Below are 21,168 nucleotides of genomic sequence, written 5' to 3'. Positions count from 1 at the left end.
AGGCTGTAAAGAGATTACTGCTGTTACAATAGAGAGGAAATGAGCAGGAGAGAAAAACATGAGAAAATAGCTATTACTCACCCCATTGGGAAAATTGACAATTTTCATTGGGAGATGAAGAAAGCGTAGTTTTGCTACAGTAAACCACTCTACTTAACAGAATTCCCCAGTCCGCCACTAGCAATCAGCGTCGGCCACTTAGCACTCTCTGAGTGTTGACCATACACATGATTTGTGAAGTTCTGAGTATGGTGTTATCTGAACAGGCTGATTGCCAGTATATTATGGTCCTGTGTGAAAGTCATGCTGGAAATGTGTGTGATTGCTGTGCCTGTGTCTCATCAGCCCCCTGTGCCTGTTCACCTCTGAGTCCTGGGGATCCTGTAAAATGGCCCCCTCCAGTAACAGGACAGCGTTGGGCAGGTCTCCCTCTTTGGACTTTCGAAACCCCTCCTCAAATGCATTGGGCCAGTCCTTGTAGGGGTTGTCCGTGTGAAAGTAGTAGCCCTGTCACCAATGGGAATAAAATAACAGTAACGGGAACATCAGCAATGTCAGCGCTCTGACTCTGTATTTAAAAAAAAATGGTGACCCTGAGCAACTTTCCTCTAGAATACAATATTTAAGCAAAACTCCCAGGGCTCTATTTTAACAAACCTAATGGTAAATCTAAGCACTGGCGGTAGCACTATAGGTCCGGGGGTGTGTCAGAAATATGTTTCCTATTTTCACAGCTGTTATTATGAGCGCAATAGCTGGCGATAGTGCGACAGGGCTGGTTTTTAAAGAATAAACAAGTTGTAGTGGTGACAAGGGCTTGGCCACTCATTGGCTAATCAAGTTGTTCCCTGGCTTAATACTGCATGCGTCTGTCTAAAGTTCTGTAGCTAATGCCGCGTTAACGTGCTAGTCGGAAATTGGAACGTTAGAGTTAAAATGAACTATTTGTGTAAAGCTTCCCATGGGTTGATTCTGGTACCTCCCAAATGGGAAACTTGGGATTCGACTCTTCTGCCTAGGTTAGCAAGTCAAATTTCAGAGTTACCTAGTTCCGACTAGCAAGTGAACGACAGTCTTTGCGTTGTCATCAACTCCAATTCGGCTAGGGGCGCGAATTATCTTGTCCTAGTCCATTGTGGATTGATACCACGGTTTATTAAGGGACAGATCAAAATTGAACTCAAGGTGTCATATAAAAATGATGTACCAACCTTCCCAATGTAAAAAATGAAGAAAAAAAAAAATCACAAAACCCTCCTCTTGTATTGTAATAAAAAATGTAACACCCTCCCCTTTCATAGAATTAACTAAAAATAATGTTTACGACCACAAATAATAACAGTAGGGACCCTGTGTTTATAAACATGGATATCAACTTTGCCACTTCAGTATGTTTTTGTGGCACAGTTGAAGCCACGCAGGTCTACAGGCCAAAAGTTTGAGGGTTTGCCAACTACCACAGACAAGCTCACTCTCCCTGCCTGTGTCATTACACTACAATCAGAGCCGGCTGCAGACAATGATCAGCTAGGGGTAAATCAGATTTAACATTTTGATGCTATATTAAATGATCAGCTAGGGGTAAATCAGATTTAACATTTTGATGCTATATTAAATGATCAGCTAGGGGTAAATCAGATTGAACATTTTGATGCTATATTATATAAAATGTAACAAAACAAATTTTCCACCAACATGTTTCTGTGCTAATGGACCACTCAACCAATAAACAAAAAATACTGACTTCAGGCACTTCAATATCATGGTTTGCGTTTTCCCCCCAAAAAGTGCATCCCTCCCAACCTCATTGTCTGCAGCCGGCTCTGAAGACTTGGCTGGACAATCTCTGAATGTAATTCTTAACTTTTTGAATTCATCAATTGGCCACTGCACAGTTTGGAATGATTGATTTTATTTGTCAGTTAAAAAAAATACAAATATACACAAAGATTTTAAAAAGTGACTGGGATTGCACAATAAAGTCAAGGACTTCCATTGTGGTCCCTATTTATTTTTTTTATTTTTTTTACATATATACATAGAATTACATAGATAGACACATTACAGAGATGCTCAACCTCCAGATGAGTATGAGAGGGGAGTTTAAGTAAAAGCTTGTTTGGCTTGAAGCTTATGCTTTAGATGTGTGGGGCTGCTGGTGAACCATGATGTGCAGGCATAATCAAAGTGACACTGGACTAGCGAACTTGCCAGAGTCTTTAGGGTGTCTATAGCGAGGTTAACATCCAATTGGCGACAGATTTTTATGCAAATATTCTAAAATCATCAAAAAACAATATGCCATTTCAGAGTTTCCTTTAGGATGATTTTAATTTACTGGACATTTGAGAAATTTTACGGACATCCATATGCATTCAGATCCAACCTGGCACAGCCAATGCCATTAATAAACGAGGGATGTTGGCCAAATGAGCGACATTTACATGTCCTTAAAAACACTTTGTGTTTCGATGTGTAGCATATGCAAAACCTTATAGCCTATTATTTGTATTGTTTTTTTAGGCTACTTTCCTAAAACAATAATTGTCCACCGAAAGGTTCAGCTGTCAGAGATTTGGGCACTAAATGTATCAGGGCATTGCATACATGGGCCTATAGGCTTAGGTGTCCACTGTATGATATTAATATTTTAATAAATATGTACAGTACCAGTCAAAAGTTTGGACACACCTACTCATTCAGGGCTTTCTCTTTATTTTTATTATTTTCTACATTGTAGAATAATAGTGAAGACATCAGCAATATAAAATAACACTCATGGAATCATGTAGTAACCAAAAAAGTGTTAAACAAATAAAAATATATTTTGTGTTCTTCAAAGTAGCCACCCTTTGCCTTGATGACAGCTTTGCACACTCTTAGCATTCTTTCAACCAGCTTCACCAGTTTTGAAGGAGTTCCCACATATGCTGAGCACTTGTTGGCTGCTTTTCCTTCACTCTGTGGTCCAACTCATCCCAAACCATCTCAATTGGGTTGAGGTCGGGTGATTGTGGAGGCCAGGTCATCTGATGCAGCACTCCAACACTCTCCTTCTTGGTCAAATAGCACTTACACAGCCTGGAGGTGTGTTGGGTCATTGTCCTGTTGAAAAAGAAAGATAGTCCCACTAAGCGCAAACCAGATGGGATGGCGTATCTCTCTGGAGAGATCTGAAAATAGCTGTGAAGTGACGCTTCCCATCCAACTTGACAGAGCTTGAGAGGATCTGCAGAGAAGAATGGGAGAATGTTCGATCGGGTTCAAGTCCAGGCTCTGGCTGGGCCACTCAAGGACAGACGGAGACTTGTCCTGAAGCCATTCCTGGGTTGTCTTGGCTCTGTGCTTAGGATCGTTGTCCTGCTGTAAGGTGAACCTTTGCCCCGGTCTGAGGTCCTGAGCACTCTGGAGCAGGTTTTCATCAAGGATCTCTCTGTACTTTGCTCTGTTCATCTTTGCCTCAAGCCTGACTAGTCTTCCAATCCCTGCCTCAGAAAAACATCCCCACATCATGACGCTGCCATCACCATGCTTCACCATAGGGATGTCGTAGAGAGATCTGAAAATAGCTGTGAAGTGACGCTCTCCATCCAACTTGACAGAGTTTGAGAGGATCTGCAGAGAAGAATGGGAGAAACTCCCCAAATACAGGTACCCAAGAAGACTTGAGGCTGTAATCACTGCCAAAAGTGCTTCAACAAAGTAATGAGTAAAAGGGTCTGAATACTTTTTTTTTTATTGAACAAACAATATACTTGCAGTGAAGCCGCTCAACAACTACCCAACACCAGTCATCCAACAGACTCAGAGCAACACACAGAAGAGCGACACACAGAAGCATCCAGGGTCAATGCCCTGCTCAAGGGCACGTTGACAGATCCCCCCCACAAGGGCAAAATCGGGGACCCGAACCCTCCAAGATCCCCCCACAGTTCCCCAATAGCTGTCCCTCAACCATCTGAGACCCCTCCCACAGCCCCCCCCAAGAAAAATAAAAAAAATACTTATGTAAATGTGATATTTACGCATTTTATTTTTAATACATATGCTAAAAAAATCTAAAAACCTATTTTTGCTTTGTCATTATGGGGTATTGTGTGTAGATTGATCAGTGAAAAAAACGATGTAATACATTTTAGAATAAGGCTGTAATGTAACAATGTGGAAAAAGTCAAGGGGTCTGAATACTTTTCGAATGCACTGTAGCTCAACCATATGCTTTCACAGCTTGCGTTGCACCTAAGTAAGCATATGCTTATGAGTTCCAGGTTTGAAACCATCTCGTCTAGCTATTGCTTGTTCTAAGTCATGGTGGATTTGCAAATTCAAGGGGAGGAGTAGGATACACACAGAGAGGTCACGGATAATCTAACTGTTCTAATGATTCAAAGATTACTGATATGAACATGAACTCAGCTACTGTATGAATTTAACGGGAGCAAGGAAGTTTCAGAACCCAATGTTGAGTGGGATTATTGTTGGGTGGGCTTATCTTGTATCTATTATCTATGCCTGCCCTTCAAATATACAACTAAGAGAGATCACAATTTACTGGGGAGGGTTGTCAAACAGAATTTTTTGCTTTTGGGGTGGGGGTGGGGGCCACAGGGGAGGTTAGTGCATTTTTCCCCTGGTTTACATTTGCTCTTTTGTTCGTATTTTCCCTATAAACAATGACTTTACTTACTTTTGATATTGCCCTAATAAAGTTTAGAAACGTTTGTGAAGGTTTCGTACGGTGTGGCTATTATTAAGCTTTAGCTACTGCAGGCCTATGATATGAAGGCAGTGCACACTGGCGCTCCAACTGACACCGAAAGTTGAACTTGAGGGGACAAAGATTGTTTCAGGCCTACTAATGTAAGAATATCATGCTTATCTTTATACAAAATATTTGGATCGAAAATGTATTAATTTACCTCCTTCTGTACCTTTTTATCTGTATAGCAGACGCAGTAGACATATGCCAAAAACGGAAAGCATGTCGGTGTCGTAGCATGCCACATGCATACTGTATCTCTATCTCTCTGGGGTTAGGCCGCATCTTTTCTTCCTTTATATAGGCTATATATTTATTAAAATATTAATATCACACAGTGGACACCTAAGCCTATAGGCCCATGTATGCAATGCCCTGATACATTCAGTGCTCAAATCTCTGACAGCTGAACCATGAGGTGGACAATCATTGTTTTAGGAAAGTAGCCTAAAAACCAATAAGAAGAATAGGCTATAAAGTTTTTCATATGCTACACATCGAAACACAGGAAAGTGTTGGATGGAAACCTCGCTAATAGACACCCTAAAGACTCTGGCAAGTGCGCTAGTCCAGTGTCACTTTGATTATGCCTGCATATCATGGTTCACCAGCAGCCCCACACATCTAAAGAATAAGCTTCAAGCCAAACAAGCTTGTAAGAATTGTAATTAAACTCCCTCCTCATACTCATCTGGAGGTTGAGCATTATTTCAACTCTATATCTGTAATGTGTCTATCTATGCAATTGTATATGTAAAAAGTCCCTGACGCTATTGTGCAAAATATTTGTGTATATTTGTATTTTTTTAACTGACAAATAAAATCAATCATTCCAAACTGTGCAGTGGCCAATTTATGACTGTAAAGAAAAAAATCTGTTACAAAACACCAAAATGTTTAATGACATTTGGAGATTGTCAAGCCAAGCCTTCGAATACTGGGTAAGCCTACAAGGTAGGGAGGGAAGTCTTTTCTGTTTGTCGAGATTTACATAGTCTATTTATTGTGGTGTTGAAAACGCAAACCATGGTATTGAAGTGTCCAAAGTCGGTATGCTTTGTTTATTGGTTGTGGTGCATTGGCACAGAAACCTGTTGGTGGAAAATTTGTTAGATATATTTTATATAATTTATAAATGTCGAAAATCTGATTCCCCCATAGCTGATCATTGTCTGCAGCCGGTTCTGATCGTAGTGTAATGAAACAGGCAAGGAGAGGGAGCTCGTCTGTGGTGGTCAGCGAACCTTCTACCCTAGCCTGTAGCCCTGCGTGGCATCGACTGTGCCACAAAAGCATGCTGAAGTGGCAAAGATAACAACAGGGAGTAGCAGCAGTGTAAAAGGGGGGGGGGGGGGGGCAATGCAAATAGTCTGGGTAGCCATTTGATTAGATGTTCAGGAGTCTTATGGCTTGGGGGTAGAAGCTGTTTAGAAGCCTCTTGAACCTAGACTTGGCACTCCGATACCACTTGCCGTGCGGTAGCAGAGAGAACAGTCTATGACTAAGGTGGCTAGAGTCTTTGACAATTTTTAGGGCCTTCCTCTGTCACCGCCTGGTATAGAGGTCCTGGGTAGCAGGAAGCTTGGCCCCAGTGATGTACTGGGTCATATGCACTTCCCTTTGTAGTGCCTTGCGGTCGGAGGCCGAGCAGTTGCCATACCAGGCAGTGATGCAACTGGTCATGATGCTCTCGATGGTGCAGCTGTAGAACCTTTTGAGGATCTGAGGACCCATGCCAAATCTTTTCAGTCTCCTTAGGGGGAATTGGTTTTGTCATTCCCTCTTCACGACTGTCTAGGTGTGCTTGGACCATGTTCGTTTATTGGTGATGTGGACACCAAGGAGAGGTTGTTGTCCTAGCACCACACTGACAGGTCTCTGACCTCCCTATAGGCTGTCTCATCGTTGTCAGTGATCAGGCCTACCACTGTTGAGTCATCGGCAAACTTAATGATGGTGTTGGAGTTGTGCCTGGCCTTGCAGTCATGAGTGAACAGGGAGTACAGGAGGGGACTGAGCACGCACGCCTGAGGGGCCCGTGTTGAGGATCAGCGTGGCAGACGTGTTGTTACCTACCCTTACCACCTGGGGGCGGCCCATCAGGAAGTCCAGGATCCAGTTGCAGAGGGAAGTGTTTCGTGCTAGGGTCCTTAGCTTATTGATGAGCTTTGAGGGCTCTATGGTGTTGAACGCTGAGCTGTAGTCAATGAATAGCAATCTCACATAGGTGTTCCTTTTGTCCAGGTGGGAAAGGGCAGTGTGGCGTGCAATAAAGATTGCATCATCTGTGGATCTGCTATGGCGGTATGCAAATTGGAGTGGGTCCAGGTTTTCGGGGATAATGGTGTTGATGTGAGGCATGATCAGCCTTTCAAAGCAGTTCATGGCTACAGACGTGAGTGCTACGGGTTGGTAGTCATTTAGGCAAGTTACCTTGGTGTTCTTGGGCAAAGGGACTATGGTGGTCTGCTTAACACACATTGGTATTACAGACATGGACAGGGAGATGTTGAAAATGTCAGTGAAGACACTTGCCAATTGGTCAGCGCATGCTCGCAGTACCAGTCCTGGTAATCCATCTGGCCCTGCGGCCTTGTGAATGTTGACCTGTTTAAAGGTCTTACTCACATCGGCTGCGGAGAGCGTGATCACACAGTCTTCCGGAACAGCTGGTGCTCTCCTGCATGTTTCAGTGTTATTTGCCTCGAAACGAGCATAGAAGTAGTTTGCTTGTGTCACTGGGTAGCTCTCGGCTGTGCTTCCCTTTGTAGTCTGTAATAGTTTGCAAGCTCTGCCACATCCGACGGGCGTCAGAGCCGGTGTTGTACGATTCGATCTTAGTCCTGTATTGAAACTTTGCATGTTTGATGGTTCTTAGCGGGATTTCTTATAAGCTTCCAGGTTAGAGTCCGGCTCCATGAAAGCGGCAGCTCTACTCTTTAGCTCAGTGCGGATGTTGCCTGTAATCCATGGCTTCTGGTTGGGGTATGTACGTACGGTCACTGTGGGCACGATGTCGTCAATGCACTTATTGATGAAGCCAATAACTGATGTGTACTCCTCAATGCCATCGGAGGAATTCCGGAACAAATTCCAGTCTGTGCTAGCAAAACAGTCCTGTAGCTTAGCATCTGCTTCATCTGACCACTTTTTTATTGATCGAGTCACTGGTGCTTCCTGCTTTAATTTTTGCTTGTAAGCAGGAATCAGGAGGATAGAATTATGGTCAGATTTTCCAAATGGAGGGAGAGCTTTGTATGCGTCTCTGTGTCTGGAGAAAAGGTGGTCCAGAGTTTTTCCCCTCTGGTTGCACATTTAAGATGCTGATAGAAATTTGGTCAGATGGATTTAAGTTTACCTGCATTAAAGTCACCGGCTACTAGGAGTGCCGCCTCTGGGTGAGCGTTTTCCTGTTTGCTTATGGCGGAATACAGCTCATTCAGTGCGGTCTTAGTGCCAGCATCAGTCTGTGGTGGTATGTAGACAGCTGCGAAAAATACAGATGAAAACTCTCTAGGTAGACAGTGTGGTCTACAGCTTATCATGAGATACTCTACTTCAGGCGAGCAAAACTTCGAGACTTCCTTAGATATCGTACACCCGCTGTTCTGATATACATAGTCCACCGCCCCTTGTCTTACCAGATGCCGCTGTTTTGTCCTGCCGATACAGCGTATAACCAGCCAGCTGTATGTTGAGAATGTCGTCGTTCAGCCACGACTCCGTGAAGCATAAGATAGTACAGTTTTGAATGTCCCATTGGTAGTTTAATCTTCCACGTAGGTCATAGATTTTATTTTCCAAAGATTGCATGTTTGCTAGCAGAATGGAAGGAAGTGGGGTTTATTTGATCGCCTACAAATTCTTAGAAGGCAGCCTGCCCTCTGGCCCCCTTTTCTCCGCCTTCTCTTCACGCAAGTTACGGGGATCTGGGCCTGTTCCCGGGAAAGCAGTATATCATTCACATCGGGCTTGTCGGACTTGTTAAAGGAAAAAAATGATTTTGCCAGTCCGTGGTGAGTAATCACAGTTCTGATGTCCAGAAGTTATTTTCGGTCATAAGAGATGGTAGCAGCAACATTATGTACAATAATAATTAAAGTTACAAACAACGCAAAGAAACAAACAAAAAACACAATTGGTTAGGAATACGTAAAACGTCAGCCTTGTTCTCCGGTGCCATCTTGACCCTGTGTTTATAAACACAGGGTCAAAACAGTTATTTGTGGTCGTAAACATTATTTTCAGTTAATTCTATGAGGGTTGAGGGTGTTCAATTTCTTTTACAATACAAGTGGAGGGTCATGCATTATTTTTATGACACCTTGAATTGGACTAGCCCCCCACAGTAAATTTCGACCTGTCTCTAACATTATGGAAGCACTGGGTTAAATCAGTTCATACTGTATATACAGCACATCTGTATATCATCAAGTTCATAGGCTATATTTCCCCTTCATTAAGTAGAACATGTCCACATGCGAAGGAAACAAATAATTGGCATCTAAACAGGGTGTATAGACAGAGTACTATGATAGCAGAGGTCAAAGGTGAAAATAGTAACCTTCTCGTGAGGCGACACACTGGAGGGGGTCTGGGCCTGCTCGTTCTCCGTTAACCAGTTCCGTCGCGCTAGCTCCTCCCACTCTGCCTGCATCTTGTCCCAGAACTCTGTGTCTGACTGTGGAGGGATGGTGTTTTGAGGGTGGGAGAAAGGGAAAGGTGGGCGGATTAGTAAACAGAGGACTGATTGCTTTGATACTTTGTGAATGCTGCATTCCCCTGCCACAGAAATGTCACCTCCATCTCACTCTTTCATTGGCGGGTTGTGTAATGTATGGACTTCTGGTGACTAATCACCATTACATGTAAAGGCAGCGTTCAAATGTCAACAATTTGCTAGACCTTTGACCTTTCAGTTGTTGACATTTCAGTAATGGATTGATGTCGAGGAATTTGCACTGTATGTGCAAAGCTCTAGACACAACAAACAGCCACCTCGATTGGTGTTATAACTACATATCCTTTGATGCCAAACAAGCAGCACCTTTTCCTTAGGTCACACCTTCTTGTATTTGTAGTGGTGGAATGCTGACCAATTGTTGGTCATATGTTTTGATTGGGAGGATGGAACTCAATTGCTTGATCATTCCTAGATAAAGGGAAAGATGTTTGAAAAAGGGAAGCTTTCTGGTCTGGGTAATTCTCCAGCTGCTGATTGTTACTGTTTTGATTCTTGCTAGTATGTTTTATGGTCCAACCTTTCAAGGGATTGCTGATTTTTCTGTCCTCTAAATTATTTTATGGATCGCAAAGTGCCGTCAAATGAAAATCAAGTGGATGCAGAGAACTTCATCCTGGTGAGATCTGTACTTTAGTTTCTCTCCTATAGTCGGGATTTGGTAAATAGTGCATTATGTGTCTCATTATTTACTGTCTTTCTAATTATTTTTTGGGTATCATGGCAAAATGGGAGTTAAACAACTTTTCAGTTAGGATGGTCAGAAAACACAAATTACATCAAACGCTTGTTACAAATTGAGGCAGGTATCGAATCTCTTCCTTTGGACAGAAACAGGTCATGAGAAGTGTTGTGCTGATGTTGCTTTTTTGTCTGACTTTGTCTAAGCATGCAGGCCATGTCTATTAGCCCTCACCTTATAGCTAAGGTATAGCTGAGGCCAAAGACCTCCAAGCATGTCACTGTCGATAACTCCATGGGCCAGTGAGCAAAGAGAAAAATTAGAAAAGTGAGCAAGTCATCTGCTTTCAAAGAGCAAACTTTTCCGACACCTCCAGAATCCCGAAAATAGAGTGCATTTTGACATGTCTATGACTTGCCAATCAAATTCCTGCCAAGACAAATTCGACACTTTAGGCTACAGATGTCAGATCTTAACTTGATCACTCTTTTGTCTAATTGTGGCCTGGGGTGGTCTAGCGGTTCGGACGCTCCCTTCAGGGCACACATATAGGCCTACTGTGTGGGTATGGGTTCGATTCCGGCCCAAACCCTTCTGGCACAAATAACTCAATCCCCCGAATGACTTCATTTAGTTACACATTTCAAATATGGACAGTCCAAGAATATTTTACCCCCGATCTTGAAAAGAAATGACCATACAAGACACTTTTGGATAGCATAAATAGTAAACAAATAAAATCACAGTAGGCTACACCAACATAAGTCTCCATTCATACAAAGTGTCGGGTAAAGTGCCACAGTAGATTTACCGTGGTAAACAAGGAAGTACTTTCTGTCCAAAAAGGACTAAGTTGTTCCGATGACAATACCAACCAGAGGGCGAACATATCTTGAAAGACTTTGGTTGCAAGCAGAGCTAAGGCAGGGAGTAAGAGGTGAAGCAAGATGGCTCATTCTCGCCAGAATCTGTCCAGAATAAGCTCAATGCGTTTCTATGGGCTTAATATGCAGACCTATGCTTGTGGAGACATGAGCATTTCATCATTATATACATATCTCTGACTAAGGTAACACCGACATCATCTTTTAGGGAGCGGTAATGATGTGACCATTAATGGTTGCAATTGAGATCAGCTGTGTGGGTGAATTTAGCGCATATTGATGGTTTAACGAGATATCAGCTGGCGATACTCGATGGTTGCAATAGGGCCCTTGTTATTTGATTATATTCCAATAGTCTACATTTTGTAGGCTACCCATTAGCCTATCCATTGTCACATCATGAAAGGTGTGAAAACCGATAATAGGATGTTTGTAGGCCTACTGTAGAATGATAAACTTTCCTCCAGTGTGTAAGCTCGCCCACGTTTTATAGTTAGGCTATGTATAATTTGCAGAGGTGAAAATCTATACTGTTACTTAGATTGTAACCTGAGGACCACACAGACACTGAAGCTACCACAAATGTATTCAGCCTAATGCTTGCCTTGAACATATAAAACAATTGATGTAAAGAAACAGATTTTCCCCTAGCGAAAAATACATCTACCCCCTACAAAAATGTAAAAGTGTTGATATTCACATAAGAATTCACATGAGACGCACTGTAGCCTACATAGGCTACTTGAACTGACACATTATACTTAAACAAAAATATAAACGCAACATGTAAAATAAAAGTTCCCAGGAATCTCCATACACATCTCTCAGATTTTGGACACAAATTTCTTTACATCCCTGTTAGTGAGCATTTCTCCTTTGCCAAGATAATTCATCCACCTGACAGGTGTTGCATATCAAGAAACTGATTAAACAGTATCATCATTACACAGATGAACCTTGTGCTGGGGACAATAAAAGGCCATTCTAAAATGTGCAGATTTGTCACCCAACAAATGCCACAGATGTCTCAAGTTTTGAGGGACTGTGCAATTGGCATGCTGACTGCAGGAATGTTCACCAGAACTGTTGCCAGATAATTGAATGTTCATTTCCCTACCATAAGCTGCCTCCAATGTCATTTTTGGGAATTTGGCAGTACGTCCAACCGGCCTCACAACCGCAGACCATGTGTAACCACGGCAGCCCAGGACCTCCACATCTGGCTTATTCATCTGTGGGATTGTCTGAGACCCGCCACCCGGACAGCTAATGAAACGTCTGTAATAAAGCTCTTTTGTGGGGAAAAACTAATTCTGATTGGCTTGCCCTGGCTCCGCAGTTGGTGGGCCTATGCCCTTCCAGGCCCACCCGTGTCTGCGCGCCTGCCCAGTCATGTGACATCCATAGATTAGGGCCTAATTAATTTATTTCAGTTGACGGATTTCCTTATATGAACTAACTCAGTAAAATCGTTGACATTGTTGCATGTTGCATTTATATTTTTGTTCAGTATATATTATTCTATAGCCTACAAACACCGCTTCCATCTGCCTTCAGGCGGGCGATTCTAAATATTTTCCTCCAGCGACGAAAGGGGTCAAATTAAGATCCAACATCCTTACCAACTGACTCGGTTGCTTTCTGATTCACTGTCCCAGCCAGAGACTGATAGAATGCTATTTTGCTATTTCTCTCTTAAAGGGTAATTTCACCACTGCTCGTTCACTGTATATGTTCATAAATATGTTAACATATATGTCATAAAAATCACTACACGCAAATACAAGCGTTTCTGCATCTCACCGGTAGAAAAGGGCCATCTGTGTTTTCTGATTGTAGGCCAATCACAATATCCAGAATTCACGTAACACTTTACAATAAGGTTGCATTTGTAAAGGGTTTGTAATTACGTTAATGGTTATTTAATCATTTGTAGATGCATTATAAACCATTAAATGGGTTATAAGAAATTGGTAAAAAAATAGTGCGCTTGCCAGTCAGTGCTTGTCAAATAGTTAGTCACTCTTTACCTCCAGCTATTAACCATTTATAAATGCACTTACAAATGCGTATAATATTTTACCATTATGTATCATCATGCAACCTTATTTTCAAATGGTCGCACAGTTAAAAAAAAAGTTATTTTCTATTTTCTTTGTGTAGTGCATTGTTGCTGTGTCCCAGGAACAGAAATAGTTGGGTTTCAGACCAATGGTTAACTCCCATAATGTGTCTTGCACAGGAGGATGGTGGCACCTTAATTGGGGAGGACGCACTCATGGTATAGGCTAGAGCAGAATAGGTGGAATGGTATCAAATACATCAAACACATGGTTTGATGCCATTTCATTAGCTATATTATGAGCCATCCTCCCCTCAGGAGCCTCCACTGGTGTCTTGCCCCCATCTGAAACCCTGATGATGCATTGGTACACTTATTTATTCCAGGAATGAAGGCTTCATCTCAAGATCAAGCCATATTATTGGTGCATTTATAAATGGGTAATAACTAAGTAAATATTGGCTCACTATTTGGCAAACACTGACCAGTTATTGCACTATTTTTACCAATGCAATATAGCCATTTATTAATGACTTATAATGCAATTTCCAAATGATTAAATAACCGTAATTATAACCCCTTTATAAACAATTTACAAATGGAACTGTATTGTAAAATGTTACTCAGAATTCATAGCGATTTCAGGATGTGGTACTGCCCCTGTCAAGGTGGATCCGTTTAAGAATGGGTGTCAACAGGTAGCGAACGTTACTCACTGGACCAGCCACTCGTTCATAGAACATTGGCTTGTGAAGAACTATTTATTTACAACAGCTAAAGTTAAGTCATGGTGTGGTGCTTAGTACCTGGATGTGCAAACTACAAGCAAGCACAGGCTGCTAGGGTAACATTTCATCGATTACCTTACTAAGAAGTCGAGCAGAGGTAACTAGCTGACAAACTACATTTGTTTATCTAAACCAAAATCTAGCTACCTAGCTTTCATAATATGCTGGCTAGACATTCCAAAGCAAATCAATGTAATTAGACAGATGTTATCTGGCGATGTAATTTGTAACTTTGCAAGCTAACTTTAGCTACCTTAGGTTACGTTAGCTACAGCCTACCGGACTATATCTAACCGTTAGCTAACTAACTACCCAGAGGCTAACGTGACTGGCCTATCGACATCTGTAGCTACATCAACATCAAGCGCAGCACCAGGAACTAGTGTAAGTCATCTTTGCTGCATCTTTCCATGACTCCATGAATAAATATAAATATATTGGAGCTGGGCATAAACGTGGGCCGTGTTTTGTTGTCATAGTTGGTAAGTTTATAAGTAGGCTACAACTTCTGTATTATGGCGGCTTTGTTGATTGTTTAAGCAAAGCGTTTTCTAAATTGGAGAAAAGCAGTTATTAGTAAGGAGGAAAGGGTGTGGGTAACTGACTGACTGGTGTCAGTATTGTGTGTGAAGGTTAGTCGGCATGTTCTATTGACACGAGGGGGATGGGTGGATATAGTACCTTGTGAGTGTGTATTGATGGTGACAAAATAGTAAAATGTTGGCTAACCACTGACTAGTGTATGCCCTACAGACTAATCTTGCTGCTGCTGATGACCTTGACACCAGCTTCAGTAATACAGATCCTGTAGACCAGGGGTGTCAAACTCATTCCATGGAGGGCCTAGTGTCTGCTGCCCCCCCTTCAATTAAGACCTAGACAAGCAGGTGAGGGGAGTTCCTGACTAGTGACCTTAATTCGTCATTCGAGTACATGGGAGGAGCAAAAACTCGCAGACACTCGGCCCTCCGTGGAATGAGTTTGACACCTGTGCTGGAGACCCATTGGATGAAAGCTTTCAGCCGGGAACAAGCTCAACATCATCTGACTTGGAAGAGGAAAAGACTGCACAGAGCTGGCAAGAGCAAAAGTGTATAGTCTGAATCCAAGGTCATGAGCGCATTAAATTCTGCCAGACCAGCTGACATTGCCCAACACGAGGTTCACTAGCTGAAGAACATTCCGGACCCGGTCTGGAACAAAGCCAACGCAACATAAATTTTCAGTAAGACTGATGTTATAGAATGCCTAGTATGCTCACAACTTCATTGTGGTATAGATATTGCTAGCTCTGTACATGATGTATATAATGGAGTTGGATATAAAGTTTTATTTTCTGCAAGTGTACTGACGAATGTCTAAATCAGGGGTGGGACAACTTTTTGGCTCGAGGGCCACATCAGGATTTTGAAATTCAACGGAGGGCCGCATTTTTTTGGGGACCAATTGTTTGTTAAAATCAATTTGTGGGGGCCTCCCGAGTGGCACAACGGTCTATGGCACTGCATTGCAGTGCTTGAGGTGTCACTATAGACCCGGGTTCGATACCAGGCTGTGTCACAGCTGGCTGTGACTGGGAGACCCATGAAGCGGCGCACAATTGGCCCAGCGTCGTCCGGGTTAGGAGAGGGTTTGGCAGGCCGAGAATTTCTTGTCCCATCGCACTCTAGCCACTCCTGTGGCGGGCCGGGTGCATGCACGCTGACACGGTCGCCAGGTGTACGGTGTTTCCTCTGACACATTGGTGCGGCTGGCTTCCGGGTTAAGCGGGCATTTTGTCAAGAAGCAGTGCGGCTTGGCTGGGTCGTGTTTTGGAGGACGCCACTATTCTCGACCTTTGCCTCTCAGCGATGGGACAAGACTAACTACCAATTGGATACCACTAAATATTATTATTATGTCTCGCGGGCCAGATCATATTCTATATGTGTAGGGAAGTATTTAAACACTTGCTTAGGTCCAACCTCTGATCTTTCCAAGCATTTTTTTTTTTCTAAAACAGGATAAAAATTTTAAGAAAAATAAGAAAACATATTTGCCCCCCCGTTGGTCTAAATGATTCCAACTGCATCCGAAACCAAGTTGACGTTAACTTCTGGATCAATTCATTGTGATATTCATGAAATATATTTGGCATTAACTAGCTACAATCTTACTGCTAAAACAAATAATGGCGGGAGTTGATGTATCATTTCAACTTTAATTTGTTGGCAAGTTAACTTGTTTCAATAAAACCGATTAGTCTGTCAATATACAATAAGTAGACATGGCTTGTATTCAAGTCAAAAGTTTATTTGCTCTTGAGACAGGTTCATTTTCAAAGCAGTATGCAGGAACAGTTATGGCAATTTATACAGTAGAAGAAAAGTATACTAATTGTAACGGTTGTCGTCTGGAATGGAGGACCAAAACGCAGCAGGAATGTGGATGCTCATCTTGATATTTATTTGAAAATAAAGTGAACACCAAAATAACAAAACAACGAAGAACTCACGAACAACAAAACAGTCTTGTCAGGCTCACACACGCAAAACAAGAAACAATCTCCCACAAACACTAAACCAAACACATACCCATATATAGGACTCCCAATCAGAGGCAACGAGAAAACACCTGCCTCCAATTGAGAGTCCAACCCCAATAAACCAGACATAGAAATACAAAAGACCAGAGACCACATAGAACATTACCCAAAAACCCGGAAATAATAAATCAAACGCCCTACTAAACCACCACCCCGAACCACATAAAACAAATACCCTCTGCCACGTCCTGACCAAACTACAATAACAAATAACCCTTATACTGGTCAGGACGTGACAGTACCCCCCCTAAAGGTGCAGACCCCGGATGCACCTCATAAATAAAAAAAAATAAAAAAAAACAACAACAAAAAAATCCCCCTAAACTAAAGGGAGGGAAGGGAGGGTGGCTGCCGTCACCGACGGCACTTGTGCTACACCTCCCCTCCCCAACCCACCTATACAGGAGGTGGTTCTGGCTCCGGCCTACTGTCCTCCAGAATGCAGACAGACTTGATTAGTTTTGGGCCGTAGGCAGACTCCCCTTGTTCCGGATCGTAGGCAGACCTCTTCCTTTCCACACTGTAGGCAGACTCATTAAATACATAGTTAATCATTTTTAGTTCCGGATCGACAACTGACTTACTTAGTTCCGGGTTGCTGATAGACTCCTTTGGTTCCGGGTCATAGGCAGACTCACCGGTTCCGGGTCATAGGCAAACTCACCTGGTTCCGGGTCACAGGCAGACTCACCCGGTTCCGGGTCACAGGCAGACTCACCCGGTTCCGGGTCACAGGCAGACCCCTTCGGTTCCGGGTCACAGGCAGACCCCTTCGGTTCCGGGTCACAGGCAGACCCCTTCGGTTCCGGGTCACAGGCAGACCCCTTCGGTTCCGGGTCACAGGTAGACCCCTTCGGTTCCGGGTCGCAGGTAGATTCCCTCGGTCCCGGGTCGCAGGCAGACCCCCTCGGTTCCGGGTCGCAGGCAGACCCCCTCGGTTCCGGGTCGCAGGCAGACCCCCTCGGTTCCGGGTCGCAGGCAGACCCCCTCGGTTCCGCGTCGCAGGCAGACCCCCTCGGTTCCGGGTCGCAGGCAGACCCCCTCGGTTCCGGGTCGCAGGCAGACCCCCTCGGTTCCGGGTCGCAGGCAGTCTCCCTCGGTTCCGGACTAGACACTGCTGCTGGATACTCTGGACTGCACACTGGTGCCGGATACTCTGGACCGCACACTGTTGCCGGATACTCTGGACCGCACACTGTTGCCGGATACTCTGGACCGCACACTGTTGCCGGATACTCTGGACCGCACACTGTTGCCGGATACTCTGGACCGCACACTGTTGCCGGATACTCTGGACTGCACACTATTGCCGAACTCTCGAGGCTGGGCTGACGCACTGGAAGCCTGATGCGTGGTGCTGGTACTGAAGGTATCAGCCTGGGGACACGCACCTCAGGGCTAGTGCGGGGAGCGGGAACAGGCCGAGTCGGACTGGGTTGTCGGACTGGGTTGACGCACTAGAAGCCTGATGCGTGGTGCTGGTACTGGAGGTATCAGCCTGGGAACATGCACCTCAGGGCTAGTGCGGGGAGCGGGAACAGGCCGAGTCGGACTGGGTTGACGCACTGGAAGCCTGATGCGTGGTGCTGGTACTGGAGTTATCAGCCTGGGAACACGCACCTCAGGGCTAGTGCGGGGAGCAGGAACAGGCCGAGTCGGACTGGGCTGACGCACTGGAAGCCTGATGCGTGGTGCTGGTACTGGAGGTATCAGCCTGGGAACATGCACCTCAGGGCTAGTGCGGGGAGCGGGAACAGGCCGAGTCGGACTGGGTTGACGCACTGGACCGTAGAGGCGTACTGGCGGTCTCGAGCGAAGAACTGGCATCGCTCTTACTGGCTGGATGCCCACTTCCCCCTGGCAAATGCGGGGCGCTGGTATTGCGCGTACCGGCCTAAAAATACTTGGCCTCGCCACAGTACCCATTACCTTGAAGCACGGGACCTGTCCAATCACTGGTTGCCCAGAAAAGGTACGGGGATTTGGCCTGGGGCTCACTCCTCGCCCAGCCAAACTACCCGTGTGCCCCCCCCAAAAAAATTATTGGGGCTGCCTCTCGGGCTTCAACGCCAGTCGTGTTCCCCAGTAGCGTTCCCGGTCCTCACTAGACTTCCTCCATGGGCCCTCTCCGGCCAGAATCTGCTCCCACGTCCATTTCTCCCGCCAGTCCATATTGAATACCCCTTGCTCCTTACTCTGCTGCTTGGTCCACTTGTGGTGGGAGATTCTGTAACGGTTGTCGTCTGGAATGGAGGACCAAAACACAGCAGGAATGTGGATGCTCATCTTGATATTTATTTGAAAATAAAGTGAACACCAAAATAACAAAACAACGAAGAACTCACGAACAACAAAACAGTCTTGTCAGGCTCACACACGCAAAACAAGAAACAATCTCCCACAAACACTAAACCAAACATATACCTATATATAGGACTCCCAATCAGAGGCAACGAGAAAACACCTGCCTCCAATTGAGAGTCCAACCCCAATAAACCAGACATAGAAATACAAAAGACCAGAGACCACATAGAAATACAAATATAGAACATTACCCAAAAACCCGGAAATAATAAATCAAACGCCCTACTAAATAAACCACCACCCCGAACCACATAAAACAAATACCCTCTGCCACGTCCTGACCAAACTACAATAACAAATAACCCTTATACTGGTCAGGACGTGACACTAATGGCTATAATAAATACTACAGTTCTACAAAGGGACTACTTGCATATGATATGGTGTGTTTGTGGGGGTGCAGTTAAGTGTTCAAAGTCACTTTGGTACAAGGGGAGATTGTTGTTATGGACCTTTCACAGCTCCTCTCGAGTTGCTTGAATGGTCCCAACAACACATGCAGGCAAGGGCATTTGCTGTCCTGTGCCTAGCTTTTCCACCATGTAGAACAAACTCCAAAAAGCATCTGTAGGCCATCAAGTGGTATTGTCTGCAAGAGAATGACAACACTATTAGGACTTTCATGGGAAATCATTGTGTACTGTCTGTATTCCTACTGTAGCAGCACAATACAAATAATGGCACTGGATGGGATGGCTGTCGTTTTACGGGCTCCTAACCAACTGTGCTATTTTGTTTGTTTTTTTCGCATTGTTTGTAACTTATGTACATAAAGTTGCTGCTACCGTCTCTTTTGACCGAAAAGAGCTTCTGGACATCAGAACAGCGATTTCTCACCTCGAACTGGACAAATATTTTTTCTTTAACGAGGCCGACACAAAGGATATACTGCTTTCCGGAGAACATGTCCACATCCCGTCATTCGCGTGAAGAAAATACGGAGATACTGAGGGAGAAGGTCGGGATACAAAGCTCTCCCTCACCCTCCATTTGGAAAATCTGACCATAATTCTATCCTCCTGATTCCTGTATACAAGCAAAAACTAAAGCAGGAACTACCAGTGAATCGCTCAATAAGAAAGTGGTCTGATGACGCAGATTTGTATTTATTTAATTTTTTATTTATTTCACCTTTATTTATCCAGGTAGGCAAGTTGAGAACAAGTTCTCATTTACAATTCGCTACCTGGCCAAGATAAAGCAAAGCAGTTCGACACATACAACAACACAGAGTTACACATGGAGTAAAACAAACATACAGTCAATAATACAGTAGAATAACAAGTATTTACAATGTGAGCAAATGAGGTGAGATAAGGGAGGTAAAGGCAAAAAGGCCATGGTGGCAAAGTAAATACAATATAGCAAGTAAAACACTGGAATGGTAGATTTGTAGTGGAAGAAAGTGCAAAGTAGAAATAATGGGGTGCAAAGGAGCTAAATAAATAAATAAATACAGTAGGGGAAGGGGTAGTTGTTCGGGCAAAATTATAGATGGGCTATGTACAGGTGCAGTGATCTGTGAGCTGCTCTGACAGCTGGTGCTTAAAGCTAGTGAGGGAGATAAGTGTTTCCAGTTTCAGAGATTTTTGTAGTTCGTTCCAGTCATTGGCAGCAGAGAACTGGAAGGAGAGATGGCCAAAGGAGGAATTGGCTTTGGTGGGTGACCAGAGAGATATATCTGCTGGAGCGCGTGCTACAGGTGGGTGCTGCTATGGTGACCAGTGAGCTGAGATAAGGGGGGACTTTACCTAGCAGGGTCTTGTAGATGACCTAGAGCCAGTGGGTTTGGCGACGAGTATGAAGCGAGGGCCAGCCAACAAGAGCGTACAGGTCGCAGTGGTGGGTAGTATATGGGGCTTTGGTGACAAAACGGATGGCACTGTGATATGCAAAGCTACAGGACTGTTTTGCTAGCACCGATTGGAATATGTTCCGTGATTCATCCAATGGTATTGAGGAGTATACCACCTCAGTCACCGGCTTCATCAATAAGTCCATTGAGGGCGTCGTCCCCTCAGTGACCGTACATCCATATCCCAACCAGAAGCCATGGATTACAGGCAATATCCGCACCGAGCGAAAGACTAGAGCTGCCGCTTTCAAGGATCGGGACACTAACCCGGACACTAACAGAAATCCTGCTATGCCCTCAGACAAACCATCAAACAGGCAAAGCATCAACACAGGACTAAGATTCAATCCTACTACACCGGCTCTGATGTTTGTCAGATGTGGCAGGGCTTGCAAACTAATACGGACTACAAAGGGAAACCCAGCCACAAGCTTCCAAGTGACGCGAGC

The 21,168-nt window shown here is 44.1% G+C and overlaps 1 protein-coding gene across 1 annotated transcript in view; it reads right to left on the bottom strand.

Annotated features, from left to right (window-relative positions):
• Positions 1–21,168, bottom strand: part of LOC106613494 (PEX5-related protein-like) — a 227,169-nt gene that overhangs the window by 14,911 nt on the left and 191,090 nt on the right. The window contains exons 3-4 of the mRNA XM_082956582.1: positions 9,324–9,440; positions 364–507 (exon numbers count right to left, since the gene is read on the bottom strand). Coding sequence (XP_082812708.1) covers positions 364–507; positions 9,324–9,440 — 261 coding nt within the window. The remainder of the gene's footprint in view (positions 1–363; positions 508–9,323; positions 9,441–21,168) is intronic.

Source organism: Salmo salar, chromosome 10 (genome assembly GCF_965601325.2).
Source record: "Salmo salar chromosome 10, fSalSal1, whole genome shotgun sequence".
Lineage (NCBI taxonomy): Eukaryota > Metazoa > Chordata > Actinopteri > Salmoniformes > Salmonidae > Salmo > Salmo salar.
Note: the sequence above shows the minus strand (reverse complement) of the source record. Positions and strands in the feature narration are given on the sequence as shown.